This window comes from Pithys albifrons, chromosome 11, assembly GCF_047495875.1.
Source record: "Pithys albifrons albifrons isolate INPA30051 chromosome 11, PitAlb_v1, whole genome shotgun sequence".
In the NCBI taxonomy this organism is placed as follows: domain Eukaryota; kingdom Metazoa; phylum Chordata; class Aves; order Passeriformes; family Thamnophilidae; genus Pithys; species Pithys albifrons.
In genome coordinates this window covers 3706239-3728522 of record NC_092468.1, presented here as the reverse complement: position 1 = coordinate 3728522, position 22284 = coordinate 3706239, and the positions used below count along the sequence as shown (strand labels likewise).

Genomic DNA, 22284 nt, shown 5'->3' with positions numbered 1-22284 from the left:
GAGGAGGAGCGGGGCGTTGGGAACCAGCGCTACAGGCTGAGGACAGAATGGCTGGAAAGCAGCCAGGCAGAAAGTGAGCTGGGCGGACTAATTGACAGGAAGCTCAACAGGAGCCAACAGTGTGCCCAGGTGGCCAAGAAGGCCAAGGGGATCCTGGCCTGGATCCAAACTAGCGTGGCCAGCAGGCCCAGGGCAGTGACCCTTCCCCTGGACTCTGCCTTGGGGAGGCCACACCTTGAGTGTTGTGTTCAGTTCTGGGCCCCTCAGTTGAGGCAAGAGATTGAGGGGCTGGAGTGGGGCCAGAGAAGAGCAACGAGGCTGGAGAAGGGACTGGAGCACAAGTGCTGTGGGGAGAGGCTGAGGGAGCTGGGGGTGTTCAGCCTGGAGAAGAGGAGGCTCAGAGGTGACCTCAGCACTGTCTGGAACTGCCTGAAGGGAAGTTCTGTCCAGGTGGGGCTTGGTCTCTTCTCCCAGGCACTCAGCAATAGGACAAGGGGGCATGATGGGCTCAAGCTCTGCCAGGGGAAAATGAAGTTGGAGAGCAGAAAGAAATTCTTTGCAGAGAGAGTGCTCAGGCATTGGAATGGGCTGCCCAGAGAGGGGGTGGATTCCCCATCCCTGGAGGTTTTTCAACTGAGCTTGGCCGTGGCACTGAGTGCCATGATCTGGTAAAGGGACTGGAGTTGGACCAAGGGTTGGACTTTATGATCTCGGAGGGCTTTTCCAACCCAACTGATTCTATGATTCTATGAAGCTCTGCCAGGGGAAATTTAAGTTGGATATCAGAAAAAAAATTCTTTACAGAGAAGCTAAAATAGAACTTAATTCAAGGTTATCCAATCAGAATTCAGCTAAAGCAGGTAGAGAACTGATAAAACAAACTAGAGGCATTCTAAAGGAAAACAATGCAACAGAGCATGCATACAGCAGAAAGGTTAAAAGTTTAAGCGAGGAAGAGCCCCTGAAAGACCACACCGTGAGGCCGAAGAAAAGCGATAGCCCTACTCAAACCAAGCACTGCGCAGGCGCAGTTCAAAGCACCGCCCCAGTTACGCCCATGTGCATATGTATGAAGAGCTCTCGCTTACCTTATGCATATGTATTAAAAGTCCCTCTTGCTTTATGCATATGTATTACCTTCCTTAGTCCATTGCTTTACATGTGTAGTAAAGCATAAAATGTGTAAGCTGACCCAGCATGGGACTAGGAGTGGGTGATGCATTGCTAACCCCTCACTTCCCCCCCCTCCCCGCTAGCGTGAATAAACAAATACCTGCTGCTTAACAGAGCAAACCCCTTTGAGCAGTTCTTTATCGTTCGGGATTTACCGAAAATTTTGGCATCAGCCACTGCCAAGGACCTGCAGAGGCGACCCCGGCCCCAGGAGCAGCTGTGGTGCAACAGAACAGAGTACCAGTTATGAGTTCGGATGGAGGTAGCAGAGAGTCCAGTGCTGGATTCAGAGCTAATCTTTAGTAGTTTACGTGGTTTTAAGCTGAGTGGTGTTGCTTCTCCACAGAGCTGCTGTCAGCCGGCAGAACTTCCTCCCAAGCAGTCTAACCCTGGGCTGCACCCTGTGAGAAATGCTCACATTTTACCAATGAAATTTAGAGGGGACAAAGTCGTCAAAGCAAAACGAAACTTTTATTTAACAAATTCAGCTGAATCGGGTGTGTCAGACAGACCCGGAACAAAAAGAAACACAACTTTTTAGACCTTTTCCAGCTGAAAGGTCCTTGCCCTCTCTTCCTATTGGCTGGGAATTGGGATCTGCCTGCCCAAGACTCTCCATCCCCCTTCTAAGGCGCGAATAATGGTTGGAAACTTAACTACCCCATCCCCCTATTCTCTCACAGTTACTTCAGCAAAATCCTAATTCTGTTTCTAACAACCCTGAAATGTTCCTGTTACCCATGTCTCAATCAAATTCTATTTATTGAATCTGTTTTTTCTTTCCAACATCTTTGTCTCATCAAAATAAAGGACTATTTTCTTAGGCAGACAGAGGACTCAAACATAAAAAGACACCACCCACCCCAGCCCCCACCCCCAAATCACACAATTAAAGGTCTGTTTTTAAGGCCCCTTTGTGCACACATACTCCAGAAAACACCCAGAGGTGTTACCATTCATTTATTCATTCACTTTTCAAAAAGATACATAAACTACATGTAAAAAGTAAAACCAGACAATAAATATATACTCCAAGTGATGGACAATTTGAACAACATAAAAATCTTCACCTCACAGCTCTGAAGCATGTCCTGGGTGAGAACAATAACAAACCTGGCACACGTGGGGATCAGCAGGTGACCTCCTGATGGCAACTATGCTGCTAACACAGTTCAGGCTTCTATGAATCATGGCAGAAGGTTTCAGAACAAGGTGTGAGCTGGCTCAGCAGAGCTGTACACCTCTTCCCAGGTGTAATCAGCCAGGTTGACAGGCTGCCGCAGCCACGGAGCCTCTGCGAGCACAGCCAGAGTCATGCGCTGCTCCGGGACGGGGTGCAGGAGCCCAGCCATGAGATCCATCAGACCTGGGCAGAGACAGCAGAGAGAGGGCTCAGGCTGGATTTTCGGCAGCCTGGGAATATGAGATATGGTTTAAATTCAAAAAGATAACAAATCCCCCAAATTCTGCTACACTGAGCAGCTTTTAAAATCATCAGAGCACATTGGGGAGCATCTTTTCAGTCTTCTCCTCTATTTCTGGTGAAAAAACACTGCTTATACTTTCTCAAGAAGTAAATGGGAAGAGCTCACCTTCTGACACGGGGCGAGGAGGACACAGGATGGCTGCCAGGGCCTCCTCCAACTCACAGAAGGGATTCTCCCCAAGCACCAAGGTGTAAAGGGTGATGCCAAGTGACCACATCTCCAGCTCGGGGCCGTGGTACCTGTGCAGAGATAAGTTTGCTTAAACTCAGATTGCAAGTATTTATCTGCAAAAGAAAGTAAAAAGAAAAAAGGAAGTTGACAGCCCTTGTTTCCAATTTTTATTTTACCATAGGAAGTTTGTGAGAACTCTAAGCAGGTTCTCATTATGTTTGAGGAGTCTGCATTATCATTCTTCATGAAATAAAACCACCACAGAAAGGCAAACCAGTTTCTGTTGAGGGGTGTGTGTAACATGCACCAACTTCCACACACAAAGTGTTGACAAGAGAACTTATCCCTCCACCTTCTTCACCATAAGACAAAAGTAAATATTTAACTGGAAGAGCAAACATATCCTCTCAGCCCTTTTAAAACAAAAGTTATTTAGAAATAACTATTAACTATCTAAATTCCCTCTGAGAAAACACAACAGTTTCTTCACAGAGTAACGGGGAGAACTCCCAGGGCAAAGTTGCTTGTTTCACATTCTGTCTCATTCCCAGTGGGAGTTTCCTCTCCTCCTGTAATTGTTTCTTCCCCCCACCCTGTTATGAGGAGCTGTCTGAAGGACTGATGGAAACAGAGGAGCAAGATGGATACAAATACAATTACCCTCTGAATGGGAGGCCTCCTCATGGAGCAGGTACAGGACTGACAGCTGCCAGGTGGAGAGCACTTGGAGAGGGAAAGAAGGGAAGAGACAGCCAAGATTCAGACAGCACTTCCAGAAAAGCAGCAAGAGAAGTTGCAAGGGAAGAATCCTTGAGTCCCAAGGAGCACAAAAATAAAGGGGGAGGTGAACAAGGATTAATCTGCAAAAATTCAAGTACAGGGAAGCACGTAGGAAAAGAGAGAACAGACAGGATGAGAGTGGGAGAATACAAGGCACAGACGCACAAGGAGCAAGTGCTATTGACAGCAATACTTGCTTTCACCACCTCTCTAAAAGAGCAGCTATTGGTAGAGAAAGGCTGACAACAGCCTTAGAAACAACTTTGTACACATTCAAGCTTTTACAACTAATTTCTGTCACCACAGTGCCCTACTTTGTATGCACTCAAACTTCCACAAGTTATTTCTGTCACTGCAGTGCCTTCAGTCTTGCTACAGTTTCCCCTGGTTAGATACTCTAGCAGAGTTCCAATGGCACAGCAGCTTGGCTTCTCTGTTCTAGCCCTGCACACATGGGGGTTTGGTGTGATGGCAATAAATTACTTTTCAGAGGGTGACATACGGTTTGCCAGACAGCACTTCTGGAGAGCAGTATTCAATTGTCCCACAGAAGGTATAAAACAATTTCCCAGGTTCCAGGTAGGCAGCTGAACCAAAGTCCACTAATTTAATTGTGAAATCTTCAGCAATGACAATGTTTTCATCCTTGATATCTCTGTGAAGGATGTTCCTACAGTGGAGATACCCAACAGCTGAAACAAGCTGAAAGAGGAGCAAAGAACTAGGTTAATACATAGAGATGTCCTGGATAATCAACATGGCATCACAGTACCCAAGAGTCACATTTTGGCTTGTTTTGATACTATCTAAACAAGATTCACATCCTAATTATGGTAACTGGAAATGACCCCAGGCCCACCTGACAGCATTGCTGCAGTGGCTGCTGCAATGTTTTTGGGGGAGACACTTAGAAAAGCCTTTGCTTGCTTTCCTCTCACAAATGTGCAGGAGGAGGGGATGCTGCAGTCATGGTATGATAGTTCTTTTGGTGAGAAGCATCAGAGCTCACTGCTACAATCCTGCAGGTTACTCTGCTTTTATCCCAGCTTTGTTTGGAGGGTCTTTTGGTTTCTCCAGAAGGATATTTCTTTCTGTGCACTTCCCATACTGCAGGATGACAAAGCATTTAAGAGTGAAGTTTGGTACAAATAACATAATCACTCCTAAATTCCATTCTTCTTCCTGCACAATTCATGCATTAATGCCATAATTAAGGATATCGTCAGAATACATTCGTGATCCCTACAATGCATTTAACAAGAAAAGCAGATGGCTGGGGGAGAAAAGCTTCTATTTATAATCCTCTGCAGAGAACTGCAGTACAGATCTGAGGGAACAAGGCAGCCCTACAGACTGCAGGCTGGGTTAGAGAAAGGGCTGATGCATCACAAGGCTAAAGGGACATCCCTCTGGCTGCCACTTCAACCAACACCCCCGGTGAGGGGAGGGTGGGCACAGCAGGGATGTGGTGGGGGTTGGCACATGCAGGGCTATTCCTGCATACCACAGAGCAAGGAATTTACTCCAGAACTGACAAGGGGGAATTACCTGGGTACTGCTGCTGCAGTTACCTCACTGAACAAAGCAAAATTCAGCTCTGAATTCATCTCTTGGGCAAGCTGCTGACTCACAGGAAACTACCCTGAGTTACTTTGCATTACACCACTTTAAAATCCAGGAGAATTTCTTGATTTAAAAAGCAGGGCCCTTTTACCCCTGTAACCAATCTAAACAAAGCACTGAACTAAGTGAAAACGTGTCCTTTTGTGAAGCTTGGAGCAGCTTCTGTGGGCTTTCTTCCTCCCTCAGAGGAAATGTGACTGACACACGCTTGGCACCCCATTGACAGGGCCTGTGTGCTGCCCCAGTCACAGCTGAGGGGCCACAGCTCCCCTGGAAACCCTCACACGCAGAAAGGTCCTGCAAAGGTTCCTCTGTTTCTAAGGAAACTTTAACATGGTTTCTGCAGTCAAGGTTTTCAATCAGTCCTACAGACCAACGAGGAAGGTTCTGCAGGCATTGAACACGATGACTCCCATTCAGCACACCAGCTGATTAGCCAGAATGAGGTGAAACAGGGTCCTGGTTTTTTTATTAACCAAATCTTACCTGCATCCAGCATTTGTGCTCTCACCTGTCTGAATATGTAACTGGCTAATGGCTCATCCAAGTTGGGCTGATTATCAATGAATGTGAAGAGGTCCAGACCAGAGCCATGCTTCTCCATCACCAGCTGGAAAAAGCATTCATTTTCAAATACATCCAGCACCTATAAATAACAGACTTGTTTAATCATGTGCTTCATAATCAAACTGCCTTTTTTAAAAAAACCCCACAGCTCTCCTCTTGGAGGTTTAACTGATGTGTATTATAATCTTTGAAGTCTCATTTCACTGAGCACAAATGTTTCTTGAAGAGTATAGAATTAAGAGTGAGAGCAGAATTAAACCTAAGAGGAATTCTCTTTCTGAAGAAAAGAAAAACAAATGCCTAAACCAAAACCAACAAGCCCAAACCAAAGAAGATGAATCAAGACATGAATCCAGATTATTTATTGAACAGATTATTTACATGTTCAAAAGTGACATCACTCTTCCCAGATATGCATATTATCATCTTGAAATAGCATACAGGCTTTTTTTCTGTTAACAGTCACATCTTCAGATCAGTTTGGGGGTAAAGGTGTGGGCAGCAAGCAATAGTCTGCTGTGAAACACCCTCCTAAACAAAGCAGGATAAATAGGTTCCTTTCTTTCCTGAAAGGGCAGATTCTATATGGGATAATTCATTCCTGAAGAGGAACTTGAGACACCCAGTACTCAAAGGAACCATCCCATGCAGTTCAAACTGCATTCACTCCAAGTCACTGTACCTTAATGATATTGGGGTGCTGCAGCTTCAGCAGGATGGCAATTTCTTGGGTGACCCTGCCCAGACCAGGATCATCTACCCAGCAGTCCTCCAGCACCCTCTCCTTCCAGATGAACTTTACGACAACCTACACAGACAACAGCATTCAGCATCACCTGCAAAAGCGTGGCTTTGAGTGTCAGGTAAGTTAATTTCCAAGGAATCAATTAGTGACTCATATTACCAGAGGGATGGAGGTAACCCAATGTGAATAGTTATAATAATATCTTTAAGCATCTTGAAACTAATTTAGTCCTAGAAGGCAAAAGATGCACATAAATGTACATATTGATTGCTGCTCTGAATTCCCAAGGCTCTGACAGGCCAGCTGTCTTATCAACCAGTTACAGCAGTGGTGGCTTCTGGCACAGGGGTACAGTGGAAGGAAATGAGCACTTAACATCCATGCAGACCAACATGAGCTTGTCTCTCAGCACCCAAAATACCTCTCCTGATAAAGAGGGTCATCTCATGACCTCAACATCTATACTCCATATTCCTGAGTCATGGCATGATAAAGACTTTGTGGTTTGCCATTTCCTTTCGTCACAGAAGACTAAAACCTGTAATTCTGTTAAGCTTAATGTCAACTTCTTTAAACAGGTTCAATTAGCTACATTCATTAGTTCATTAGCTTGTTAGACACCTGTTGTCTCACATTCATACATCAATGGAAATGTTTTGCTGTCCTGTTTCCATGAGGTCTGCTTTTTCAGATTTCACAGAATGGATTGGGTTGGAAAAGACCTCCAAGATCATCAAGTCCAACCCTTGGTCCAACTCCAGTCCCTTTACCAGATCATGGCACTCAGTGTCACGGCCAAGCTCAGTTGAAAAACCTCCAGGGATGGGGAATCCACCCCCTCTCTGGGCAGCCCATTCCAATGCCTGAGCACTCTCTCTGCAAAGAATTTTTTTCTGCTCTCCAATTTCAATTTCCCCTGACAGAGCTTGAGCCCATCGTGCCCCCTTGTCCTGTTGCTGAGTGCCTGGGAGAAGAGACCAACCCCCACCTGGCCAGAACTTCCCTTCCCTTTCTTTTTAAACCAAATCAAACCCCAAACTACTGAACAGAAGCTTTTAACTGTGAGTGTTGACAGAACATGAACACTCCAACCTTTCAGTTTTCATCCCGAATAATTACTGCAATAGAGCTAAAAGAAATACTTCACCTCCTGGTGATCTTTCTTGCCCCTGGCAGTCCAGACAAAGCCAAAAGCACCTTTGCCAATAAGACTGAGAGTGCTGTAATTTTTTGCATATTCTCCCTCACATGCTCTTAATCCTTCAAGCTCTTCAGCTCTTCGGGAATTATTGAAAAGTGAAGTTGATCCAATGGCCTAGGTACATATACAGAGGTTACAGTAGCAAGAGAAAAGCAAGCAATCATGTTTATAAAATGAATAAATACTGAAAAGAACATACACATCTGCAAGAATAGCTAAAAGGAGAAATCTTTTGTTCTGATAGCAAGAACTGTTCGTTGACACAACCATCCCCATACAAGTTAATTACAGGTCTGATTTGCAGTACATTTCCATGCACAGCAGCTCCTTGGAGTCTCCTGTAGTTTGGAACTGCATCGTTCAGGCTGGAAGGGTTACTACACTAAGCCATGCACCAGAAGTGTTACAAAATAGCAACTTGAAACTTTTAGTTTTACATAAAAGTAGGGAAACAGAAAGAGCGATATCCACCCCACCCGCCCTCATGGCACTGATTTCAAAAGCTTTTTGACTTTATCTTCAGCTTAACAGTCAAACAATGAGAGAAATGCTCAACATTCAAAGGTAGTTTTTACTTCTCCAAGACTGTTTGTAGAAAGATCAGCAACAGACTGGGCAGAGCTTGCCAGGCTGGAGAGCAAAAGCTGAGTCTTTTCTGCAGCTTCTTTTGGGCTCTGTGAAAGGTCTTTCACCACCCAGACACAAAAAAGTAGAGTGGGGTTCTGCAGCTCTGCACATTTCACCTCAAAGAGTACACCTGCAGGAACAGGAAATTAAAGTGGTAGAATGTAGCTTTAGTGTTTATCAAAACCACAGACCTTTCAGGGCAAAATTCTGAGTTCTTAACAAAGAACTATTTATTTGGGGAACACCTGCTCAGTAAAGAATCATCAGAGGGGCTGACACCAGCATTTGGCAATTCTAAAACTGTCAGTTCCACAGTTCCCACCTCCAGCAGAAACTTTTTTTCAGTGTCCAGTTGTGATTATTCATTTTGCATAGTTATTCTACTTTAAAAAAATTGGGATTTTGTAAAACAAGCCAGTGAATGCAGATGAAGGAATGAAAATAAACAAATTCCGTTACACAATTTAAATGCAAGTTTCAGTTTTACAGTGGAGTTTGTATTTTCTGTTCAGAAAAAAAAGTTACCAGGTTCAAACTTTTTAGCTGTGTTTTAAGAATATTTCTGACTCTTCAGTAGGGATTAATTTCTTAATAACTTTGTGTTTTATACCACCTCCTTTTCTAACACCCTCTGAATAGACTTAAATATCAATTTTCTCTCAAAAGGCTTCTTCCTTCCTCTCCACTGTGAGCTTCCAACCAGAACTGTCTGCCTTCTGCAAAAATGCGAGTGAAAAAGAGCCCTCTGGTAAGTTTTGGGAAGGGGAGAAGGTTTAACTTACTGAATTGTGAACCATCTCTGTGACAGCAATTCCCAGCATAGCTGCCTTCCAGAATCTCCCAGGTCAAAGGAGCTGCTGGACTCAGCCTTCCTTCTCCTCTCACCGGGGTCGATGTTACTTTTATCTCCATATTTTGCTGCCTGTGCAACTGACAGTGTCCTTCAGGCCCACCTTTGCTTTGCAGGGAATTTCTGCTGGCCTTGTGCCCCACAGTCTCTGCAAGAGTTTCAGGTTTCTCAGGAAATGCTTTGCAGGATTCTTCAGAGTTTTGTAAATGCCTTTTGGAGGGCAGCCACCCAGAATCAGCTTCTGTGGCAACACCACTCAGTAGCTGCTTTCCTTGACCAGCAGAAAAGGTGCTGTTTGTCTCAGTGAGCACACTGGAGTCCACGCCATCAGAGAATGCCCCTGCCAGAGCTGCAGCAATCCCCAAAGACTTGTCTGAGCTCCCCTTGACACAAGGATTCAGACCCAGCACCTCAAGACCAGTGCAAATACAATTCAGTCCAGTGTCCAATTCTTTACTATCTTCAGAGGTGGTGGCAATTCCTGGTGCAGAAGCACTGGGATCCATTTTATTTCCTGAACAAGCATCACAGACAGTACTTTTTTCACATGCAAAGGAGACTGAAGCATCACTTGGTAGGCACTTTTCAACAACAATGTGCTCAGGGCTGGAATGCTCTGCATCACACACCGAGTTTGTTTTTGACACAGGACCTGTAACCACGTGGCTCTGAAAGTCTTGTCTGCAGCTCAGTGCTGTCCCAGGCCATGGCTCATCCACTGTGGGTGTGCCAGGTGAGTCACAGGTAACAGCAGGAGGCAGCTTCACTGGGCCACAGGATGAGGTATTTAGAATGTCTTCTAGCCTAGAACTAACAGGCAATCAGAGAACATCTTTTGAGAATTATTTGATCCTGCAGCTTCCACTGTTCTACACTGCTCTAATTGTGTCCAGCCAGGTTTTGGGATCAGGCTCCCAGGTGGGCTGACAGCCCATCAGTGAGCAAGGCTGTCCTCACTGCAAAGATTCAGAGTTATCAGCAACATCACGATAACAAAAGAATGAGAAAACTGTCCTATTGTGTACAACCCACTCTTCTGTTGCTATGGGCACTATTTAAAACCTGCATCAATTGTTTTAAGTTGAAATGACTGCAAAGGCAGAAAGCTGTTGGTGCAGACATCCAAATTCCTAACCAATTTTCCAAAGAAGAGCAGGTACACTCAAATGGCACACTTTCCCTATCAATAACTTTCTTCTCTAGCTTAATTTCTAAATATAGATCATTTACCATCACAAGAAGATCATAGAATCATCCCAAAGAATCATAAAATCATCCCAAAGCCAACACACGTGTCAGGATACTCCCAGTTCTGAGAACAGGAGATCTCCTGTCTGTCCAACAGGAAATGGATGTCCCCATCCATCAGTTTAACCAGGGTTCACTGAAGCCCAAGGTATTGCACAAGGTATTTTGCAAACATTTCCATTAGTGAAAAAGCAGTGTAGGAAAACAATGAAGTAGAGCACTTACAATCTAAGTATGATACAAGAGACATAAACAAAGGAGGGCACAAACAATGAGACTTGTCAGTCTCTTTAAAAACCAGCAAGAACTCTGCTATAACAGTCTATATCTTAAAATAGTCTGTATCTTAAAATAACTTAAAAAGCCTGTACCTTAAAAAAACCACTAAACACTTTCTGAGGGTTAGGATTGTTAATGTGGATTAAATTAAAATTTGACTTACAGTAAACCATGAGCATCATATATTTACTCCTATAGGACTTCTAACCTTGTAACAGGAAAAAGGCCTGACAAGGTACAACAACAATGGCTGGACTCCAGTAGCACAGTATCCTGTTTTAATGGTGCCCTGACAGTTACACTGAGCACCAGAAGGAGTAACATTTAAAATCCACTCCAGATAATCTGGTTTCAATGTAACACCAGCTGGAAGGAGATAAACATTGTTTATGATCTAGTAAAGGCAGAGCTTAATTACCTTCCCTAGTCTGGGTGAAGCATTTAGAGCTGGAATTAACTTTACAGTGGTGGATTATGCAGATCAAAATAAAAATCTAAGGTAGGCAAAGCTCAGCCTGTCTTGCACACAGCACTCGGATTCTAAAGGCAGCAGAACATGGAAGGCCCTTGTTACACCTTCCCACAGACATCACACTGGTGAAAAAAACAGCTTTTGCTGATGACTGCCACCACAGCCCTTCATTTTCCCAAGGGAATATGCAGTCCATGAAATGCCTACCTGTTAGTGGGGGTGGATGCCACTTTAGGAGGTGAGGGTGGAGCAAAGAAATCGGTCCCATTCTTCTGTTTATTCTTGCCATGTATTAATTTCTCATCTTTGTGTCTTGGTTCCAATTTCTGCTCTTCATCTTGTGACAGAAGCTGTGCTAAAGATGCAGACAAGAAGCTGTTGTCTGTACCAAAGAGGAAACAAAACCATAACAACTTAACCTTTTATGTTTAGGCTTCAAAGACTGGAGATTAAAAATAAACTTGGGACTGCCTTTTCTGTCTTTTCCTTGAAGAATTGCATATAAAAGGCTTGGTTAAGGCAAAACAGTCCAAAAATGAGCATTCCACTCTACTCCAGTTTTAGAAATCATCATGTGCAGGAATCTACACATTTTAGGGCTCACTACTGTTGCTTTCTATCAAAGCTCTTGGACAGGTTTTGGTATCATGGGTTAGTTACTTGAATTGAAGTTTAGAGACCTCAAAAAAGGCCAGTAACATATAGAGACTGGAATTAAAATAATCATACAAATAGCAACAGCAAAAAACCCAAAAAATCCAAACCACACACATACTGTCCATCCCAAACACATAAAATGAAAAGGATTTATAAAACTCACTGAAGCTGTAAAATTAAAAAACACACCATTGAATATATTTCAAAGAACAGGACACAAAATTCTTTTGTCTTCCAGTGACAACAGATCAGAAGAGAAAACAAGTTTGGAGGATGAAGCAAACCAAGTATTGTTGCTGCAGAAGAAGGCAAGGAGCAGTGAGATTTAAATTTAGAACAATCCTTCCATTTGTGAAGGCTGAATGCCAACAATGCTTCCTCACTGAAAAACAGAATTACTCCTACATTAGGGGCATCACTTCATCAAAGAATCATCTAAGAAACTGTACAGTGTCTACAAACTTCCAATGGGGTGTGTTGGTTTCAATGCAGATGTGCATTTCTAAGCAAAGAGAAAAAGACAATGGGGAAAAAACCAACAGGAGACAAAACCAGCAGAAGATATCTCTTGTGATAGAGATAAAAGCATGCACTGGCTTGTGTTCTCTGTATTGGGCTGAGCTATGTGGACAGACAGACTTGGAAACATGAGGCTTCTTTGCTTCTGTATATTCCTGTTGTATTCAGAGAGGTAAAATTTTGATAAATTCTTCATAAATGCAGCAAACCACATCAGAAGAATATGTGATGTCTCCCTAACTGAAACACCACAGCAACATAACATTGAATAATAGCAAGCAACACAAGCCAATTCAGAAGAATATTAGATTTTTCCCTTAAAATATTGATTTTAAGCATTGAGAGCTCTGCTCAGTCACAAAAGCTGTATTTCACACATCTTAAAGTAAGGAAGGATCCTGGCAGGGGAGGGAGGGGAAGTGCTTGTTTAAATATAAAACATTCTCTATTGACAGTGTAACTGCCAACTTGGATATTCAGTTTCATCTTCCTGGCAACAAAGAGAAAAGCACAATCTTAGGTGAATAATTCCCTTTACCTGAGGTTAGAGTGGAAATGCAATTTAAAAACTGCATGAAGGGACATTGCTTTTATGAAGAATGTTCCCATGTTTGCAGGTGGACCTCTTGTCTCTGCTCATTTTCCCTCAGTTACAGCAGCCAGAGCCAGCTGTGTGGCAGGCAGGAACACCTGCAAAGAGACACTCACCCTCTGTCCCTGGGTAGTCATCCAGTGGAGGCAAAGGCAAAGAACAGTCACTGCTTCTCTCCATGTTGTTATAGAAACCAGGGATCAGGAATGTAATGTTCTAAAACAAAGAACAAAGCCTCATAAAGCTAAGCCAGCTCTCACAGGATGGGGGCAAATGCTAACAATCTAGGTTTGTGAACCTGACTCTCATGGATAGCCAGGCAAAAGTGATCCACATGAATAATGAAGAATACAGAACTGTGCTGTTTGATGTGGAAATCCCCAGCACTGCAAATCCTGGCAATTACAGCACGGGATTGATGCTGTATCATCCTCAGTTGGTTAAAACTTGGTTGTGTAATGCCAAGGTCATGGGTTCAATCCCCTATGTGGGCCATTGACTTAAGAGTTGGACTCGATGATCCTTGTGGGTCCCTTCCAACTCTGAATAGTCTGTGATCTCTCTGTGATCCTCCACCTCACCTACTGAGCACAGAGGTTTTGTCACAGACAACAAGGAGTGTAAAAGACAATTTCAGATTTCCAGTGGATACCCTGCCAGACAAAGCAGCCTTTTGGGAGGGCTGAAGCCTCTTATCTTACCTTTCCCAACAGTTCTTTCTTCTCGTAGCCAAAGAGTGTTAAAGCAAAACTATCGTTGATGCCACAGATGATTCCATCTGACTGAACAGTAATAAGACCACTGATGGTGGAGAAAACCACAACTGTAGCAGAGTACTGATAGCCTGGGGGAGAGCCTTCTGTCTGCAGAATCCCATCCTTCTGCACCCTTCCTTGGCCCTCCTCCAGGAGGCTGACTTGCAGCTTTAAACTGAGAGGAAACACGTTCCCGTCTCTGGATCGGCCTACAGCCCGCTGGATCCTGAGGTTCTAAATTAAAACAAAAGAAACAACCAAACAAAACTCCAACAGAAAACCTCTAACTAATCAAATGGGTTTGGTTTATTTCAGTATTCATATAAAATTACACAGGAATTCTTAGGAAAAAAGAGAGGGAAAATAAAAACTAACCAAACCCATGAATATCAAAGTTAACAATATCTGGTTTTCTAAGGATTTGGAACCCAGTGTTGAACTCCTCTATAAATGTCATAATGATGAAGACCAGTCCATACTGCAGCTTTTCAGCAAAATCATAGAATCATAGAATGGATTGGGTTGGAAAAGACCTCCGAGATCATCGAGTCCAACCCTTGGTCCAACTCCAGTCCCTTTACCAGATCATGGCACTCAGTGCCATGGCCCATCCCAGCTGAAAAACCTCCAGGGATGGGGAATCCACCCCCTCTCTGGGCAGCCCATTCCAATGCCTGAGCACTCTCTCTGCAAAGAAGTTTTTTCTGCTCTCCAACTTCAATTTCCCCTGGCAGAGCTTGAGCCCATCGTGCCCCCTTGTCCTATTGCTGAGTGCCTGGGAGAAGAGACCAACCCCCACCTGGACAGAACTTCCCTTCAGGGAATGAAATAGGCATTCATAAGAAGGCCTCTTTCAACTCCCTAGCTGCCCATTTCTATGGCATTTGCAAGATTTGGGTACTCTGTCACTCCTCAGACAGACATGATTAAAACAGACTAAAGAATTCAAAGGAACCTGAGAGAGCTGACAGACAGCAGGGTGTCTTAGAAAGCCAGTACTGGAGAAAGGTCTTTCACCGGGACAGATTCCACAGTGAGAGGTCAGGGCTTGGTGTCATTCCTAGTTAGGAGATTTTCAGACAGCAGCTCCACAAATAAGCAGCACACCCTTTTCCAAGGGAATTAGGCTTCCCTCTGAAAGGGTTTTTTCTGTTATGTAAGGAGTTATGCACATGTGTTCCAAAAGGGAAGGCTATGGAAGGGTGAGGTTGATGCTTGTACTGTACCTTTGGGATTTTCTTGCCTAGAGGGGGGATCTGCACAGAAGGAATCAGGTCCTTTATGTGGAGCCCAACTAATTCTTCCAATGTTGGGTAGCCATGGAGATGGGCAAAATGGAGGTCACATGATGTAATCTCTCCCTTGGGAAGAACATTTACAGGACTGTTAAAATTTTAGCATTTTAGACACTCAATGCTTTGACGATGGTTTCTGCAAATATTTAAGCAATGGAAGGAAATTTCATTCTGCAGTCCCTTGGTGGACACAACTCACTCAGTAAAAGCACACACAGCATAATGCAAAGCTCTGACATCACTGTGCAGGGAGCCTGCCCTGTGCCTGGGGGAGAGGCAGGGGAGCCCAGCACTCCTCACAGAACTGCTCCTCAGCAAGCTGATTCCTTCACAAGAGCATTCATGCCACAAATAACCAACCCCTTGCCAAACTGACACTTCAAGTGTAAGATGCCCCTGGAGGAGAGACAGTTATTTTTATGTGGGTTGTTAAACACATCAAGGTGAGCCCCATGGGAGATCCATGCACAGGTCCTGCATGCACAATCCCACTTTCAGGCACTGCTATGGACAGAATCCACGTTCACAAACAGAAATCTGTGCCTGGTGCCTTTCAGATATGTTTGACTCACACAAACTCTCACAAATTGCAATGTCATTTGATAGGAAAACACTCACATCAACCCTGAAGCAAACAGAAGCTGAAAGTCTTTCCACTGGTTCCAGCACAACCACACAACACTTGCCATCCTTGCTTCTTATTTGCCTCTGCCAGATGGAGACAGGGATCCTCTTGTTGAGGTGTCCTATAACATCCACCTTTCCACAGGAATGAGAGATGGAGACAACACTTACTGAGAGTGTCGTTACTTAAGCAAAAATTCCAAAGAAGAGTAAGATATTGAGGCAAGATATCTCCCTGTCATTGCTAGAAGAACCTTGGCTACTTACTATTAATTTATAAGAAGAAACACAGTTTAAATATAGAGATGAAAACGTCTGAAATAAATCACTGACCATACACAAAATGTTGTTACTTGTGTCTCTCCCAGCCTGAGGAAGCCCTAAAGGCATTTCCTTCAGCATAATAAATGAGCCACTCTAACATCGTGCATTCAGTGAGAGGTGCCTCTCAGAGATGCCTCTCAGGATGTCCAATGGTGCTAATCAACACTCCATATTAGTAACAGTTCTTAATTTGAGATGCAAAAACCAGTAGTTTAACTCCTTATGAGAGGAGGTTCTTCTCAGATCAGAAAATGTTTATTTACCTTAGAGTCTGCAAGGTTCATATCAAGCCTGTTATGTGATCTTGACAGAATGGGTTTTTGAATTACACAGTGACTCCTATAAAGTACTTGGAATGGCTTAGAATTAATACCTTTATCAGACATTTAATTTTAATCTTGGGTTTCACTGAATCAAACTTACACTTTTTCTTTCCCCCAGTATCCAGGTGAGGATTCAAGAAGATGAAGCTCTAAGATACTGACAATTTTAGTAAAAAAATAACACAAGAGGAAGAATATGAGCTCATTTTCCAAAGATTTTCTACTGACAGCTCACAGCAGTAGCAAAAGGAAATAATTTCCAGACATTTCTCATGCAGTTCTCTAATAAACACTCCCATTCTAGAAAAAATATCCATTCTACTGTTTTGCACAAACTATGGTGTTTCAGCACAGATATTTCACAGGATTTCACTGGCTTGCAATTTTATAATATCCACAAGGCAATTTAAGATAATTTATAACATACTTTTAAGGACCAGACAATTGGGAACTTTTCCATAATAGGCTTTTTTCATGTTAAGAAATTATATTAATTTTTTTTTCCAATCTAATGTCCTTTAAGTTCTGACTTGGTCAAGTTATGCTGACTACATGTGTTGGCAGCTGCCAAGTTCTCATGGGTGCCTCCCAAACAACCTTTTGCCCTTTGAATCCCCACATCTGCAAACTTTTAAACTAAACAGTCCTACAAACGACATAATTGCCAAATGCCCACAAAATATGTCAGGAAATTATATTGAGAATGTGAAAAAAAAATCCCAAACCAAAGGCTACAAAACCACTCTATACCATGGGGAATATTTTCTGGAACATTTCACATACCACAGTTCCTGAAACCACTGATGAACATCCAGAAGTTTCTAAGTGTTCCTCCCCCACAGCTTCCCACACCTCAGGACTGGATTTGGATATGAAGTGGGACAGCTTTTGACCAATGAGTTCCTGACTACTGCACCCAAGCAGCTTGCAGGCTCTGTCATTAGCCACTAAGATCTAGGAAAAAACAGAAAAAACCAAACCAGAACAAAGAATTAAAGCTGCAAGTTTTGTTAATAGACCATCACGTTCCCAGGTTGCTGCTTTAATGTCTTATAATATCCCTTCCTCTTGGTGAATACTGAGTGGTTCTTTAGAATTCTGAGTTCATTAAGCTTCTTATGCTAGGACATCCCTTGCCCACATATATTTGTGGTTAGGAGGTTTTGAGACATTGTTTTCCATTCAGCTTTCCTGCTTTCTTTTAACTGTAAATAATCACATTCATGGAGATAAAACTACAAGGCTGTGTCTGGAAGCAAAGCCACAAAATCATATTCAGACTCTGAGGTGTGCAGGGATCATGCCAGTCACCAGCACACTTGAGCCTGTGCTCACAGAGCAAACCAGGACTAAATGCCTTTAATTCAGGTAAAACTTAACTGTCAGTCCAAGCTAAAAAGTGGCACAGATCTTCACAGCTGTCAGGACTCAATTTTATATTCCTTTCAGGACAGAAACACAAATGCTTTCCCTCCAAACATAAAAGGCATGTTTACTGGGGCAGATAAAGGGACCTTGTGGCACCACAAACACAGCCCAGGGTTGGTACTTTACAGAGAGGAGGCTTGAAGCACATTCTGCTTTTCCTTTCTTCCCTCATGCCACTTCACAAGTGTAATTCTTATAGAATCACAGAATAATTTGGGTTGGAAGGGACCTTAAAGACCATCCAGTTCCACTCCCCTGCTATGGGCAGGGACATCTTCCTCTAGAACAAGTTACTCCAAGCCCTGTCCAACCTTGAACACTCCCAGGAATGGGGAACCCACTCCCTGAGCTGTTTGAAAGAAGGCTCAAGACATTCAGGCCTCTGCCATTATCTTCTATATTTTGCTAACTACAACCTGTGCAATGGAAATAAACCCATTGCCAGCCTTAGAAAACCACTGAGCTGGAGCAGACTATGAAATGCCTCCATGACACTTTGATTACCTGCAGCTTCACATCAGAATGACAGTAATTTTAGCCTGTCTGATGTCATACAACCTGCACCAGTTGCAGAGAGCTCAGTGCAGCAGGTACTCCTGCAACTCATGGAACCATAGAATGGATTGGGTTGGAAAAGACCTCAGATCATCAAGTCCAACCCTTGGTCCAACTCCAGTCCCTTTACCACATCATGGCACTCAGTGCCACGGCCAAGCTCAGGTGAAAAACCTACAGGGATGGGGAATCCACCCCCTCTCTGGGCAGCCCATTCCAATGCCTGAGCACTCTCTCTGCAAAGAGTTTTTTCTGCTCTCCAACTTCAATTTCCCCTGGCAGAGCTTGAGCCCATCGTGCCCCCTTGTCCTATTGCTGAGTGCCTGGGAGAAGAGACCAACCCCCACCTGGCCAGAACTTCCCTTCAGGGAGTTCCAGACAGTGCTGAGGTCACCTCTGAGCCTCCTCTTCTCCAGGCTGAACACCCCCAGCTCCCTCAGCCTCTCCCCACAGCACTTGTGCTCCAGTCCCTTCCCCAGCCTCGCTGCTCACCTCTGTCGTGCTGGCATCCACGGTGAAGATGGCTTTGTTTGGGTGGTGAGCAGCAGCTGGGAGGGGCTGGCTGAACTCCCCCACAGCAGGGGGGTGCAAAAAGGAGCAAGGAGCACAACTTCCAATGGAAGCAGAAAGAGAGGCAGAGTCCCACCGAGCCCACGAGTCACCAGCTTTGCTGGTGCAAATGTTATGAGCTGTCAGTGATGACAAACAGTAGGAGCTCCATTTCTCCCCTGTGAAAAGAGAAGGATCAGCAATGTAGCTGTGACAGTCCAGGAGTGCCAGAGGAATTTATAAAAAAAATTATTGTCAGCTGAAGCAACTGTCAAGTAATCCCAAAACACATATGTGTAGATTTTGAAGAAACTACAAGCAAATAAAATTAGAGAAACCAAAAGAAACCCAGACACAATTCTAATAAATGTATTTTTTGGAATCCCAGCCACTGGAACATGTAAAATCAGTCTACAGGCTAAAAAAACACCTGCCAACTTCCACAGGTTTCAACCAGACTATTTAACTACCATTTTTCACTTAGCAGATTTTAAAATGTATTGAAATCTTTCAGATTAAAAATGAAACTTTTATCAAATAAATAACAGAAGAAAGTGCTGAAGCCCTTATTAAACACTGGTCAGAAGCCAGTTAATTAGCTGTTCACTGAAATACCTGTGTCCACATCAATGTTTTAAGCTGCACCAGTGATTGTACTAAAATTTTCAAAGGTTCTGCTTATAAAAACCACTTCTTTGAGAAGGGGCATCAGCAGCCAAACACCACCACTCAACCCCCAATCCGTGTGAAGCTTTGAAGGTTTAGCAGTACTGGAAGAAGCATTATGGAAAACTCATCACCAGGACATTTCTGTGATTATGCAGTGAACATACCATGATAAAACAAGGAGACCTGTACCTGGACACACTGCAAAGTTCTTTCCCTCCTGACAGAATCCAGTATAACAACATCTTTCTCCTCATTTGGAAACCTTGTGTGGTTTAGATAATTATACAAGATGGCAAGGTGGTCCAAAAGCACCAGGAACAAGTACAAGTTCAGAGCACCTTTGCAGTAACTCTGTAAACTCTCCCAGCCTGCAGCAATCCATGGCTCAGGTGCTTATTGAGCAAGTACATCCTGGCAGACACTCATAGCTGTCATCTCTAGGTTTGGGGAAGGGGAGGAGGAAGGTCTGAAACTGTCTGAAAGCTTCATGGGAGCCCAATCTCACAAACTGTGCTCACCAGACAGGGGTGCTCGAAGCCGGCAGAGTCCAGAGAGACGACTTTTCCTGCTTTTGCTGCTCCAGGGGTAGGATCTGCTCAGCTTATCAGAACCATTCAAGCAAGGAAGGGCTAAACCTGCTGCTGAAGGCAGAAGGCCACCCTCAGAGGCACCACAAGCCTTGGCTGCCATGATCAGGCTCTGGTTGCCACGCCCCGCCCAGGGAGCTGCAACAGAAACAGAGGAAACTGTGTCAGCCTCGCAGAAACGTCGTCGTTGAACCCAAGACACAGCCCTGTAAGGGGCAGCAACACACCAACTCTGAGGTTACTTCTACTGGTACATTAAAATCTACATTCACTATAACTACTTCAAGAAATCTATAAAAATTTTAAAAATCAAGAATAAAAACCCCTCTGAGGCATCAGTGTTTGGTCTGTGTGGTGACTGTACTGAGTTACCCCCCTGCCCACGTGGTGTAGCTTCCCTGTGACCCACAGGATGTCCCCTGCACATCAGACCTGCTGAGCACCCACCCAGCACCCTCTCCCCATTTCTTATTCTACAACCAAACCTTTTATTTCCCTCCACTAACTCCCCCTCTAATAAAACCATCACCACCACAAACTCACTTCCTGAAGCTGACCACAAACCTGAGCTTATTCAATCAATGCATGAGCCCATCACTGTTAGGCATCCCATTAATCCTGAATTAAGAAACAATCAAATCCAATAGAATAGAACAAAATCCTTCCTTTTATTCAGTGCTGGGTAACCCCACCAAAGACAAGTTCAATGAGACTTTTGTGTTTCCAGTTTTACATACTTAGTTACAGGTGAAAGCCCCTCCCCAAAGTTAAGCAGGATATTCTGGGTGAGTTTTAAAGTTACAACTGGTAACTCCTCCCCAAAGTTAAGCAGGATATTTTGGGTGCCTCTTAACAGCTCTAATGGGCTGCTCTTACCTCTGCAGCTCTGAATTTCCTTTTAACTAAATCATGTTACAGCTTCAGGCCTCTAATCCAGACAGGTTTTCTGATTTATTTCTTACAGCTCAGCCTCTAATCCAAACAGGGTTTTTGGTTTATTTCTTAAAGTTCATCCCACAGCTACAGGGTTAAATTCCTTTGTCTAAAGCTTTGCATGGTTAAGAGAACTGACAAACTTGTGTACAAGCAAAAATAAAAAATTATATAAAATACAAAGTTAGTACAGGTCTGATTAAAATTAGTAAAGACAATATGATTTTATGGAGAAGGGATAAAATCCATTTTCTTGAAGGGTCCCTGTATCAATCCTTATCTCAACACTTTTCCCCACACTTCTACTCCCTTCTCCTAACACCCGATGACCCTCAAATTGCTTTTCAACCCTCCAACTCTTTGATTTTTTGTCACCTAATCACAAAACAACTATTAACCCCAGGGTTTTCAAAGCAAAAGTTTTGGCAGTTTGGGAAGTCATTCCAAGTGTTGAAGAAGCAAGAGTTGCACGACCCCCCTCCCACCCATCCACCCAGAGGGATCCCCGGAGGCCCACCCAGAGCGGGGACCGGGCCCACCCGGAGCAATGAGCAATGTCCGGGCCCACCGGGAGCGGGGACCGGGCCCACCGGGAGCAATGAGCAATGCCCGGGCCCACCGGGAGCGGGGACCGGGCCCACCCGGAGCAATGAGCAATGCCCGGGCCCACCCGGAGCGGGGACCGGGCCCACCCGGAGCAATGAGCAATGCCCGGGCCCACCCGGAGCGGGGACCGGGCCCACCCGGAGCAATGAGCAATGCCCGGGCCCAGCCGGAGCGGGGACCGGGCCCACCCAGAGCAATGAGCAATGCCCGGGCCCACCCGGAGCAATGAGCGGGGACCGGCCCAGGCCAGGCCGGGCCTGCCCCGCCACGGTGTGGGGGGCGGGACATCGCGGCCACACCACCCAATCAGCACGGGCGCCGTGAGAGCGGCAGGGAGCGCAGCCAATGGAATGTCAGCGCGGGAAAATCCAAAGGCGATTCGTGGCTCCCGCCCCGGTTCCCTTTCCCCGCCGTCGCCTCACGCCGGGCCGGGCCCCGCGCTGCCCGCACGAAGCAGCAGCACGGCCAACCTGCTCCGGGAGCTCCTGCCGCGGGTGGGAGATCCCTCCGCGAGGTGACAGCGATCCCCGAAGGATTTATAGGCAGGAGCACCAAACGCGCCCGGCCCGAGGCGCTGTGCGGAGCGAGCGGGTCCTTGCGCGCGTCCCGCCCCTCCCGCGGAGAACTACAACTCCCAGCAGGCAG

At 44.7% G+C, this 22284-nt stretch overlaps 1 protein-coding gene across 4 annotated transcripts; it reads right to left on the bottom strand.

The window, feature by feature from the left end:
- Positions 1–1543: 1543 nt before the first annotated feature.
- On the bottom strand, positions 1544–22231 carry PASK (PAS domain containing serine/threonine kinase). Of its 4 annotated transcripts, XR_011698773.1 has the most exons (18): positions 22110–22231; positions 20032–20238; positions 18788–19023; positions 17096–17266; positions 15660–15800; positions 14973–15107; positions 13693–13980; positions 13108–13207; positions 11431–11605; positions 9157–10034; positions 8323–8504; positions 7694–7861; positions 6484–6609; positions 5746–5880; positions 4114–4313; positions 2766–2899; positions 2287–2539; positions 1544–1574 (listed from the first exon to the last, which is right to left on the bottom strand). XR_011698773.1 is itself a non-coding variant. In XM_071566688.1 (17 exons), the coding sequence occupies exons 2-17, from the start codon at positions 20201–20203 to the stop codon at positions 2376–2378; spliced, it is 3405 nt and encodes a 1134-aa protein (XP_071422789.1). In that variant the 5' UTR covers positions 20204–20238; positions 22110–22231; the 3' UTR covers positions 2087–2375. The 4 variants fall into 4 exon arrangements, 3 of the variants coding, with proteins under 3 accessions (XP_071422789.1, XP_071422790.1, XP_071422791.1); XM_071566688.1 differs by lacking the exon at positions 1544–1574 and having other exon boundaries at positions 2087–2539; XM_071566689.1 differs by lacking the exons at positions 1544–1574; positions 2287–2539 and having other exon boundaries at positions 2849–2899; positions 4095–4313.
- Between the last annotated feature and the right edge of the window lie 53 nt (positions 22232–22284).

Coding starts and splice junctions, on each gene's coding strand:
- PASK (XM_071566688.1), bottom strand. CDS start 20,203: ATGGCAGCCAAGGCTTGTGGTGCCTCTGAGGGTGGCCTTCTGCCTTCA. Junction 10,035..11,430: donor GCATCCACCCCCACTAACAG/GTAGGCATTTCA, acceptor ATTGCCTGTTAG/TTCTAGGCTAGAAGACATTC. Junction 7,862..8,322: donor CTACAAACAGTCTTGGAGAA/GTAAAAACTACC, acceptor ATATGTACCTAG/GCCATTGGATCAACTTCACT.